Source organism: Epinephelus moara, chromosome 19 (genome assembly GCF_006386435.1).
Source record: "Epinephelus moara isolate mb chromosome 19, YSFRI_EMoa_1.0, whole genome shotgun sequence".
In the NCBI taxonomy this organism is placed as follows: domain Eukaryota; kingdom Metazoa; phylum Chordata; class Actinopteri; order Perciformes; family Serranidae; genus Epinephelus; species Epinephelus moara.
This window is the reverse complement of record NC_065524.1, coordinates 2205676-2217961: the sequence shown is the minus strand read 5'-3', so window position 1 is coordinate 2217961 and position 12286 is coordinate 2205676. Positions and strand designations below refer to the sequence as shown.

Genomic DNA, 12286 nt, shown 5'->3' with positions numbered 1-12286 from the left:
CCTTCATGTTAGATTGGAAGCTGACATACAAGACTCCCATAAAGCATGTCAAATTTGTTGAGCAAACAAAAGAAAATGTCACTGAAAATTAACAAAACAGCTGAATCTGCTGGTTACAAACTTCTATAGTCAATATAATAATTACTAAGGCTGCTGTATTTACATTACCAGTTCCATTTATTATACAGTTAGTCAGTGCGTTCACCTGACAGTAGAGAAAAATGATTTATTGTGTTAGTCTGACAAAAAACTGACTTTTAAAATACATGTGAACATGTTGGTCCGACTGAAATCTCACTAAATTGAGTTTCTCAAAGTTGGACTAACACACCCAGAAAATGTGATTGGGTGTTGAATTACTACTGTATGTATACAGTCAATTGGACCCAAACTGGCCTAGGCACTCTGTGCATGCCCCGGCCTTTTAGCCAGAGGTTGAATAGCATTAAATTCAAAATACAACAAAAAGCCAGTAAAAACACGGCAAAATCGTCCTGCAGAGGCGTGCATTTTTGGATGGACGAAATGTACAGAGCTGTAAAGTTGTCCACATGGTACCAGTTTGTCACTAGCTAACCATAGCTAACTTGTTTGTCAATTGTTTGATCTGTGACGTAAGAGGTCAACCAGAAAAAGGTCAAATACTAACAAGCAGAAAGGGGTCATTACGCCACCTATGGTAACGGAGTCTGACAAACTTCGGCCAATAACTGATTCCCTTCCCGTGCTTGTATACTCGGACAAGGACAGTAGTCCAATTAAATGGCCTAGTTGAGCTATAATCATAGCTCGACTTAACTGTTTATGTAAACGTACTGATAGTTTAAGAGGGGCCCCTAAAGAGAGCTTCACCTCCCTTGATAGTTTGACAGTACACACTCCTGGGTGATAAATACTTTTTGCAACAAGCAAGGTATGACTGCATGGGAGCACTGTGACACCGACACTGGGATCAATAAAAAACGGGCCTTGAGCACTTTTGGCAACACTTACTGCCGGTGTCAACTTATGATCAACTTATGATTGCCGTTGGAGACTTGTCCATGCAAGTAGAAAAAGAGTAAAAACCTTTGTTTGCTGCTGTTTGAGTTTACTATGTCTAGTGTGCAGAACTCAAGAACTACAGCCTCAGTTAATTTTTCTCATAGAATCTGTTTGTACTTTTACAGTTAAGTCAATGTCCTGGCCAGTTTCCCTTTAATCCTTCTGCCTTTACTGTTTATTGTTTTATATTTGAGTTGAGTTACATGTGTACACAGTGTGTTCTTTTATGAGTTGGTCTAATAAAATGTCCCTTAATGGTGTCAGTTGTCCTTTCGCACTTGAGTCCGGGCTACTGCATGACTACTTGTTAAAGAGTGACTTAGCCAACAACAAGAACACAGCAGGAAATGAAGAGCTTTAGTCAGATTCACAGTATGTGGGACAGGTGGCCAGTCAGCTGAGGAATGTTACTGGCAAAGCAGCAGTTCTTTCCGGAGCCACATCCACTGCTGCCGTTTAACCATAAGCCCAACAGATTTCAGACTCTTCACAGCTCAACACCATCAGTCCTACTGTATCATTCCCATACAATGACACATTTCAACTGCTCCTCAAGCACACTTTTCCTCTGGCCATAAAATAGTTCTTAGCCTCACAATGCTAGGTGCTAGTTGCCAGCAATTTGTCTGTTCACACTTAGAGACTATGGCCTCTAGTTTCGCAGATCGGGCGAGGCGGAGGTGATTGCAGATAGTTGCATTGAATAGTGGTTTTTGTGGGTATTTATTTTATTGTTAATGTGCCTGACATTCTGGAAACCTGCCTGTGAGGTTTTGGTGACGTGTGCGCACTGTCCGCCGATCAGCCAAACTTCCACTTACACCGGCTGCGCTCCGCCTGCGCTGACAGTAGACCTGGTTTCAGCTGGCGAACTTTTAGCGCACCTTCGGCGAAGCCTTTTGGCACGAAACTGTCACTGCGCCAAGCTGGATCTGTCGACACCTCCCCCTGCTGCGCCGCCACACTCATCTCAGCGCACCTCGGTCTGCCAAACTACCAAACGGAGTGCACCTCGGGTTGCGCTGTTCGAAACTAGCTCTGAGCGGGGTTCGCCACCCTGCGCCGTGCCGGGAAACTAGAGGCCTATGGGTCTCCAACAGAAGAGAAATCCCCCAAGGGTGAATACAATATGACATATGGGGCAAATTTTGCTTCTGAAGCTATTTCAAACTGTTTGAATTTTTTTTGTGTGTGTGTGTATTTGTACCTGAGGTATTGAATGTACTGACACCTTGGCAGCACATCTAAACACTCCAGCTCCATTGAACATGCTCCAAAGTCCAATCCAATGCCAATATCAACTACTGAGTTAACTACAAAAGCCAGAGCATCAATATCATTAGGTGACAGCCAGATGTTGCGCAGCTCCAGGGTGGGTCTCGTCCCCACAACCTCCTTAGCTAGTTGGTTGTCCTGGCTCTCCTGGACACAGTGGCAAAGCTCCAATATCTGGGGAGATGTAAGAATGAAGAGTCAGAAACAGGAAAGAAACAATGAGAATGGGTTAAAGTTACATTATTCTGTCAGAACTGACTTCAGTTTATATTCTACCTTTGGTCCAGTCAGGGTGTTGCTGTGACAGAGGTTTTTAAGCAGTTTTCGAACAAGAGCTTGTCGTTGTTGCACCCAACTTTGGCTTCCTGTTCCACCAGAGGTCTTGGCTAATTGAACTAAGGCTGCAGTGCAGTGTGGGGAAGCCAGACCACAGACATATTGGTGCAGGGAGTCAGTGAAGACTGTCCTCTGGTCTGACCTGGTCGTCCAGCGAGTTCTCAGACTGAATCTGAGAGAGCAGTGAGGAAGAGGACAGAGCAAAGTCAGTATTTTATCTGGATTAATATTAAGGTACACACTTACATTTTGTTGCTGTGTAGAGGATAGATCCTGGCCTTTCCAGCCAGATGAGAAGCATGACATACAGTAGACACACTGTCCTGCTTTGACAAGTGATCGTCATATGACAATGACATATTCTGGCATGAGAAAAATGTTCATAGTTTTTATTTATGCACTTGTTAGTTTACAGAAGCAAACCACTGAGTAATTTTACTCAGAACTCCCAGGGTGTTCGCTGTTTGTATGAATGCTGTAAAAGGAGCCTCCGCACACTTTCACACCTGCTGATTGGTTCATTTGGTCCAGACAAAGGGAAAAAAACGTTGGTAAATGAACGTTGCTGCACATTAGTTTTGGTCCACTTCCTGTTCAGACTGATTTTTAGAAACCAACTAACCAAGGGGAGTAAACATGAAGTTATACAAACTAAACAGAAATGTATTGGTTACACAGTTTTGGCAATTGTCATCCTGACTTATTAACGCATCAGGGTACGTGGGTAAATAAAATTCAAGTGTGCTTCTAATGTGAGTATTTATGTTCTCTGGAGTTGTACAATTAGACTACTAATTGATCACGTGTTGAGAATAATGACTGACACAGTTAGGATTTTAAAAAGGAGGAATATTCCAATAGGTGTTTCAGTGGGATTGCTGTCACACACATTTTAATGAAGTTAATGAACTATTAAGTGCACAGAGTAGGATACAAGTAAAGACCAAGGTTTTAATAGCTTTTGATTGTTTAACTGATCATACAACACTACACAAAAAAAATCCTTTGCCAGACTTGAAGCCTGGGATATTGCCAGACTGTTATATATATAACATACTGTATATAATTAAAAGCCGCGACAGCAAGTGGTCAGTGTGTGTGTGTGTGTGTGTGTGTGTGTGTGTGTGTGTCATAATGGCAAAATGTGGTCCTGTAGACACTTAATGTAATGGAAACTACCACAAAAGTGTTTTGAGTATTTGCCAGGTGTTTACATGTCTGTCTGTCTGTCTGTCTGTCTGTCTGTCTGCTTGTTTGTCTATGGTCAGATATTGTTATCCTAATAACATCTCAACTGTGCATAATGCAGGCACAAAACTTTACAGGTGTATAGCTGAGATCATAAAAAAGATGAGTGCAAAGGTTGCTGTATGGTGTGAGCCTAAAGTACTTTATGCCCCTGGCCCACATTTATTATTAGTCACAGAAAGCTATACCTTAGAATTAATGAATCATTACCGTCCACTGAACCAGTGCAATCTAGGACGTGTAGAATAAATCTGGCACAGTTCAGCTGTTTTGCCAAACTTGCTTCTCTCATGTCATTTGCTCCTTTGCACCATTAACAGTGATTTGACTTCCTGGCTGTTTTGATCCCAGCACAAGATGGTGTCTAGTATATAATGTGTCTATTTAGAAGAAGGCTTTTATAGGGTGACAGAAGTGACCTCCTGCTATGTCGGTGCTTTCCACTTCTGCTGACCCCCAGAGTGTCCACTGCTGTGATTGGACCATCCGCTTTGTGCCTGCATCAGTAAGTTTCTAGATTCCTTCTAGGGAGAAAGGACATCTCACGGTGTGCTCAGCTTACACGGCTCATCTTTTTCCATGGCTGGGTTATTCCTGGTATGAGTGTTACATTATATGCTGAAATTCTGTAGTGCTCTGCAACTTGTGTTGTTACTCAGAAAATGCAGAAGTACCTCTAGCACACTGATGATTTAGATACTTAGATACAACCTCCAAGATTGGTCAATGCTTGAAAACAATTATTAATATTTTCTAAATGATTTTTCAAGCTTAAGTTACAGGGTTCTAGTTTGGTGGCAGTGCACATGCAGCTGGCTTTTACCTGACCTGATGTTGGGTGCACAGGTGTAAACAGAGTTTCATTCAATATAGGAAGCACAAAAGTAGGTATTGGTATTGAGAATATTTTGAAAATTGGATCATACAGCCAGTGCTATAATGTTAATATACATCCATTTCCAATGTGTCACTCAGTTGATAATTTCACGACTCTGTCAAAAGGCACAAACTAAATATATGGAGGAAATGCAGAGCAAGCTGATAATGTTGTGTAAAAACAAGCTAGTTGTAATTATAACTGATTCTATGCACAGGGACAGGCACAGTGTGCAATTACTACAACTTAAAGAGGCTCTAAGTAAAATTCAGATCTTGTGAGTTGTCTGCACACAGCTCTCAACATGGAAGTGCGTGAGCCAGAAGCTAGCAGCTAACCATGCGCGCTCCAGAAACAGTGCTAAACAATGGCAACAATTCTGAAGGGACACCTTCCCCATATCAGTGGTAATCACTACATAAGCACAGAACAAAGCAGCGGTGATGAGCTAGCCAGTGGGGTACACACATGTACTACCACTACAAACAACAGAGATGCTCGGATTACAACACACAGAGATAATGTGACTTCATTCTCGGCTCAGGATGCCATAACTCCACTGTATCTTTACATAGCAAATAGTGGTTTACTGCTATATTAATTTTCTGAATGCTACATACAGAACTTTCAAGGAAAGTTTGTGTTTGTAAAGGCCATCTGATTGACAGCTCCATAAAGGAAGCCTGCAGTTTCCTTGACAAATATAACCATGTTCTTTTCAGTCACATTTGGCTTTAATGAATCAAGTTCCCTACCTCTTCTTGAGCTGCATGTCACTAACATCAGTGCTGGTCATGATTCTGATTGCAGCCAAAAACTCCTGTAGTGTCAGATGAATGAAGCAGTAGCAGTTGACAAGCATCCCATCCTCACGTCTGAGCTCCACCTGACAGGATGATATGGACAACGTATTGTTATGGTGAAGTTTTGGCCAGAGGGTAATGTCAGACAGTACATGACAGTCACATAAATTACATGAAAAGATTGATCATTTCATGAGCATGGAAGAGTTAAGATACGTGTGTAGCAGTAATAAAGGATTTGTGGCATCCAGCATAATGACAAAACACCAGCATGGCCAGTGATAATGGCAATTCAGACAACGCAGCCTCCGCTAGCACTAAAGCCAGTTCATTTGGATATTGAAAGGACTTTTATGAACAAATCAGACGAGATTTCAACAGAGAAAAATATCACATTTTTATGCAAATTGTGCCCATCGGCTCTGAGAAGAACGTTTCACGATGTCAGCCATAGCCACACCAAATTTGAAACGACACCTTGAATTAAAGAATCGGAGCAGTCTTGGAAAATATCTTTGAGTAAATGATGATCACAACAAACCATTAACAGAGGGTAAGACTGCAAACTGACAGTGGCACAGTCCTGGTCTTTTTTTTCCTATTTTTTCATTAATGCTTTCTCTAAATTTAAATTATAACACATCTTTCAGCTATAGAGACTGCAATGAAGCCAGTGGTGGAGCCTATATCAGCCCACTTGGAAGCATATGAACTTAATTATGTATGGATTTGAACTGCTGCATGATTTGGTTCATGCAGGCTAAGTAAAATTTCCATTGCATCTAAAAAAAAAAAAAAAAAAAAATTGTTGAACCTCTTATCTTCGCTCTCTGCATAATATGCTGCATTGTTTAAGCGGTAACACCTACATAGGTTTTCCTTGGCTTTTAAAAGGATTCTCTGTCTGTGATTCTATGGCAGTACAGAGTGATTCATGTAGTTTGGGAAGTGGGCAGTGGAGGAGGAGATTCTACTTAAAACGAATAGCTCAGAAAACTCATTTGAAAAAAGAGAGGAAATTAATTTAAGCTAGATAATTTTTTGGAACCGTGAATTTAGTTCAAATATCAAAATCATTTTAATCTGTGTAAACTGAACTGAGCTAACTCTTGTGAAGTATTGACTGACATCAACAGGAGCCACTCCCCAAAACAACACACACACACACACCCCTCCCCAAACCCCTACCTCCTTCCAAAACTAACACCACCCTCTAGTTTCAGAGGACATGTAGAGAATATTCACACATAGTGTACAGCTAAGTCTGACCTGTGAGAAGAGCCCTGTCCTGATTGAAAACTTCAAAACATCCTGAGTGATATCTTCTTCCATGAAGAGGATCTTGCTGTCCTCCAAGCCTTTCCAGGCCAGCTGACTCAGCTCACACAACTCCGATTGATACTGACTCAGACTGGTCAGCGTACATGCCGATTGCACAGAGAGGCCAAAAACAGAGAACAACAACAAATAACAAATCACAAACATTTGCTGCATTGAAACTTTATATAATCAATAATGTAAAAGTGAAAACTGGGTAAAATGAAAGGGAAAGTTTGGATTTTTTGAAGTGGGGTTGTATGGGGTACCTTTCCATAGTCAGTTAATCACATACAGTAGACGTCTGTCAGCACGCCAACAGTTTGGAGAAGCCATTGGAGTGCTGACACAGAAACTATGCAATGAACTGCTGTGGAGGGGGAAGCAGCTAAACATGTTTTGCCACCTAAAAAAGACCCACCTAAAAAAATCAATATCACTTTAAGTGCACACTATATTGAGAATATTTTCACCCCTTTACCTTTCCGTCAGACAGCAAGTTCTGATGGGCTAAGGGCTTCAGTTCCTTATCTATGCTCTTGTCAAGGCCACCAGAGTCCATTGACAAAACAATGGTAAATTTGGCTCAATGATCATTAGAGGTGCTGGCCTACGGCTGCTTAAATAAGTTAGTTAGTTTATGTGATTGTGTGATTTTGGTGAATCTGAAATAACCCTTTAAACACCGAAGTCACAAAATAACAAAAACAAACTAACTGATCAAGAGAATGGTAGACAAAAACTCCAGTGTTCAGTGATGTTAAATCACTGTTTTTCTCAATGGAGTCTGGCTTTGGAGAGAGCTACAGTTCCCGCTGGAGACTGCAGTCTGACAGCAAAGTAAAGCAGTGAAAATTTTTGAAATACAACGTACACTCAACTGATATTGATTTTTTTCTTTTTCTTTTTGTTTGATGGGACTCTTTTAGGTGGCTAAAATACATTTTGTTGCTGGCCCCTCCACAGCAGTCCCTTGTTTAGCTACCGTTTCAGACTCTAGCCTGCTTCTCCAACCTGGGGTGTGCCGGCCAACATCTACTGTATGTTATACACTGACTATTAGACTATGGATAAATACCTCATACAACAAGCCTCTCACTAAAATGAAGACATTGTACAATCTTTTTGTCATTTTTAAAAGAAGGGATCACTTCTCTCGTTTAAAATATTAAAATGCCTTAATAATGAAAGATCAAGCTCTGAATTCATCTTATCAATCAAATGTATTGAAAACTCTGTGTTATGTATGGTGTGTCAGTGGTGGGAAGTGGTGTTTTCATGTTAAGTGCTCTACTTAGCCCTCACCTCTGTAGAACTCTTGTGGTCTTTGGCTCGTCATCCCTTCCTCTTTTATCAGGGTCATGGCTCAGAAAGGCTCCAAGAACAGTGAGGTAGACCTGGGTGAGGGTGGAGGGTATCTGGACTTGTACAGGAGGCAACTGGGCTCTACCATTTGTCCCATCCATCATTATGTCTTCACTCCCCCTTCTTCCTCCTTGATCTCCCCTTTGTACGTAACTCCCTCCTCTACTGTCCTCTCCTCTTCCTCCTCCTGGAATCTGTACTCCTTTTTCGTCTTTTACTCCCGCTTTTCTCCTTGTCTCACTTAGTGTTTCTTCTGGTATCTGCATCTTTCTTGGGTTTCCCCTTTCCAGCAGTAAATGCTCCAGACAGATGCAGCAGATGTTGCAGAGGGCAGGGAGGCATGACATGGCGAGTAAGTGTCGACTAGAGAGAAGCAGATCTGCTGCCTGCACTCCAACAGCTTTGTTTGCTGAGTGACCTTTGAAATTGAAACATAAATTATTGTCACCTACTTTGCCTGATCAGACCTCTTCTATGACTGTGCGGGTGTGTTCACAGTGGGCTTTATTGACATCTCCCTGACTCTCCTGCTATGATTCTTATTACATGAAGTTTAGAGATCCTCCCAGCATACTGACACTCAGCCCAACATCAAGCTGAACAGAGGTCAGCTAGACTAACGTAAAACACGTGTGGGTGCGCTAGGTCAATTTCAAAACACACATGAGGAAACTGCATTATATGAGTTCAACCCACATCACTTGATTCATACTAGCTTTAGCTCATTCTGTTTGCAGGTCCATTTAAAAGCTAATTTTACCACAATTATGCCAGACACACAATAATCTTAGCATTAAGTTTGTTCTTTTAGCTAAACATAACTGATCTAATATCCTCCGGAGTATTAAAGGGGTACACTAGCAATTTGGTGCTTCACACAGGGTATCTGCAGGTTTCAGTAAGTTAAATTTAAGACTTTTTAAGACCTTTTTAATGCCACCTTGAATGGAATTTAAGACCGAAAAAACTATAAATGTAAGCGATGGTTGGGGGATCCCGCTGTACTATAACCAGTGCTTAATTTGTGAAATTAGAAGTGGGGGAACACTTTTTTAAGCAGCACCCGAGCCGCTTCACTGCGCAACTCCGAATGGAATGGTTGTGACATCTAGTGTTGTCACGGTACCAAAATTGGGACCCACGGTACGATACCAGTGAAAGTATCATGGTTCTGAGTAGTATCACGATACCACAGCGAAAATGAGGCAGATGTGCCTTTTGTCATTTATAAAAAGATAAATCACTTTTCTATAATACATCAATGATATTTCAATGGAATAAATTACTTATTGACTTATTCATACTTCAAAAACAGCATCAATAAGTGATTAACATAGGGGGGATTGAAATAAAATAAATAAATAAAATAAAAATCGACCAGCCACCCTCCTCCCCTGACAAGTAAAGAACAGTCCCCTCATAAGTTAAGAACAGTCCCTAAAGTGCGGTGAGGTTTGTGGACCGTTACCTGCCACAGAGAGAAATGTTAACGGCTCGTTTCTCCTCTGACACGCCACATACCTGTGTGCCGCCGTGGCTCGGTTGTCCAGGTATTACTGGGCAGTCATGACACCAACAAAGAGGAAATTAGGCTACTGGACCTGGGGTCAGATTTCTCTGTCGCCAGTAGGGCTATACCCAAATATTCGGATATTCGAATATTCGTTTCTATGGGTAGGTATTCGTTATGAAAATTTGGTATTCGATATTCGTTTTTTTATTTACTTATTTTTTTAATTAATTATTTTTTTTACATATTTTTTAGTGCTAAATGTAGTCTTTTTGTTGTTGGTAAATGTAGGTTATCAATAAAAATCAAAACTTTTAAATTGCATTGTTAAAAATGTGAAAATATAGTATCACCTACCAACAGAGCTTGTGCGCACGGCAGGCTTGAGTGCATCCATCTGAGGCTGTGGATCAATGCCAAGTTTTACCACTTTATCACTATTCCCTCTAACTTGTAGCTGTTTTTTCGTTATCTTTTGAACTAATATGAATTATGGAACCGTTTTTGTCAACGTTTGTTTCCCCCGTTTTGTACAATAAATTATTGTTTAAAGTTTCAACAAGTTTCTTTTGGAGTGCGTGACACAAGTGTGTTTTGAAAACGACCGCGGACTGTCACCTGCTCAGCGCATCAGTACCTTCGGATGCCATGACAATAATAGATTATAGATTAATAGATTATAATAATAATAATGTCAAAATATCATTTACAGACCGATTTAACAGACCATCACTGCTGCCCAACCCGCAGGTCCATTTGCGGGTCCCGCGGGTTACGGGTTGACCCACGCATCACTACTCAGCTCAGTCTATAAATGCTCCTGCACAACAGTAGACAATATATTCTATTCAGGCCGGCAGAACCAGCAGCGCATCGGCTCTACAGTGCACGGCACTGCTGATTAACCATTTTATTGCAGCACAGAGTGTCTGCCAGCAACCAGTTACTTGCAGAGGCTTCCTACAACTTGTTTCAACGGTTCCGATTTAATCAGAAGACAAATTAAACAGGATGACTAGCCAATGTGAAAATCAAAAGAAAGCATAAAATAATGTATTGAAGGAGACTGTTGTACCATCACATCTTTTTGTGGTTTGAGAGCAAAGATCCGGTCGCCGCTGTGCAAAACGCAATATAATTAGGTCCGAAAAAACTCCGGAGGAGTGCTTCGCGAGGAGTCTTTGAAAGGAGCCGAGCCTGGCGTAAAACTGGAGAGAGCAGGCAGCACGGCCGCAGCACACACCCTGTTCGTTTCTGCTGCTGGTTGAAATCTGGACTCGCACTGCGTGCTGAATGATTTATTTTGCAAAGCACTACAGCAGCATATTGAGTGCCAGGTGGCCAGTGCGCGCCGTTAAGCCCTTTTCACACAGAGCGCGCAAAGCGCAGACCTCCGCCAACGAAACCATTCATTGTGTATGTGCTACTGCCAGCACGCGCCGTTATTGGACGGCGCATGGACACACACAGAAAAGTGCCGCGAGAATAAAAAAAAGAAAAGAAAGAAAGTCAGATTAAATATTTCTTCTGCAACAATTTTAAGACCTTTGAGTAATGAATTTAAGACCAATTTAAGACATTTCTAATGAATTTAAGACATTTTCAGGCCTTACTTTTAGATACATGAATTTAAGACTTTTTAAGACTTTTCAAGGATCCGCGGGTACCCTGTTCACATATACACTTCTTTTCAGATCTTGTAATTCCTAATATGGTTCAAGCCAAGCGGCAACCTATGGGGCTGAAAAATGAAGTCAACACATTACTGCTAAAAACTGCAGTACTTCTAATGGCCACTTGAGGCTGGCTCCAAGAGTGAGACAATCCCCACAGAACCCCCTGTTAAAATGCCCATCTTAACAGCAGAATATTTACAGCCTGGTAAAAAAAAAAAAAAAACAGTTTGAGTCTCTATAGTTCCTTTCCCTATTCATTACAACTGTACAGAGGATGAATTTTAGTGTAACTCATACATTTAAATGTTATTAAAGTGATAGTTCAGGTTTTTGGACATGAAGTTGTGTGAAACGCTGACCATCTGTAGCTCTGATGTGACGGTGTCACTACTCTCAACGAGCCTCCTGCTCTGAGAAATCGCCCGTAGCTTACCGGAGAAAAAGTAGTTCTGAAGATGTACGAGGGACACGTAACCAAAAGGTTTTAAGCTACAAAAAAGTATGCATGTGTTTTGTTAGACTATTTCAATAATTTTAAAACATCCCCGCATTACGTCAGACCTTGCTATCAATTGGGACTATTTTCTGGCCAGTATCACTCCGCCGTGCAGGCCAAAAACCTGAACTATCACTTTAAGGTAGCGTATTATCAGTGTTGGGAAGTAACTAGTTAGATGTAAACAGATGAAATTGTAATCTGTTACTGAGAAAAAACATGTATTTAAATCACAGTAACTAATCAAAATGTTGGTGATTACAAAGGGTTTACATCCAAATACAGTTTGTTTGTTTTTTCTCAGTAAAAAGTTTATAAGTACAATGTAGCATTCATCCT

At 41.0% G+C, this 12286-nt stretch overlaps 1 protein-coding gene across 1 annotated transcript in view; it reads right to left on the bottom strand.

Annotated features, from left to right (window-relative positions):
* nlrc5 (NLR family, CARD domain containing 5) overlaps positions 1–12286 on the bottom strand; it is a 59542-nt gene that overhangs the window by 32777 nt on the left and 14479 nt on the right. Inside the window, exons 8-12 of the mRNA XM_050071491.1 lie at positions 8206–8683; positions 6853–6994; positions 5536–5666; positions 2596–2827; positions 2252–2493 (exon numbers count right to left, since the gene is read on the bottom strand). Coding sequence (XP_049927448.1) covers positions 2252–2493; positions 2596–2827; positions 5536–5666; positions 6853–6994; positions 8206–8683 — 1225 coding nt within the window. The remainder of the gene's footprint in view (positions 1–2251; positions 2494–2595; positions 2828–5535; positions 5667–6852; positions 6995–8205; positions 8684–12286) is intronic.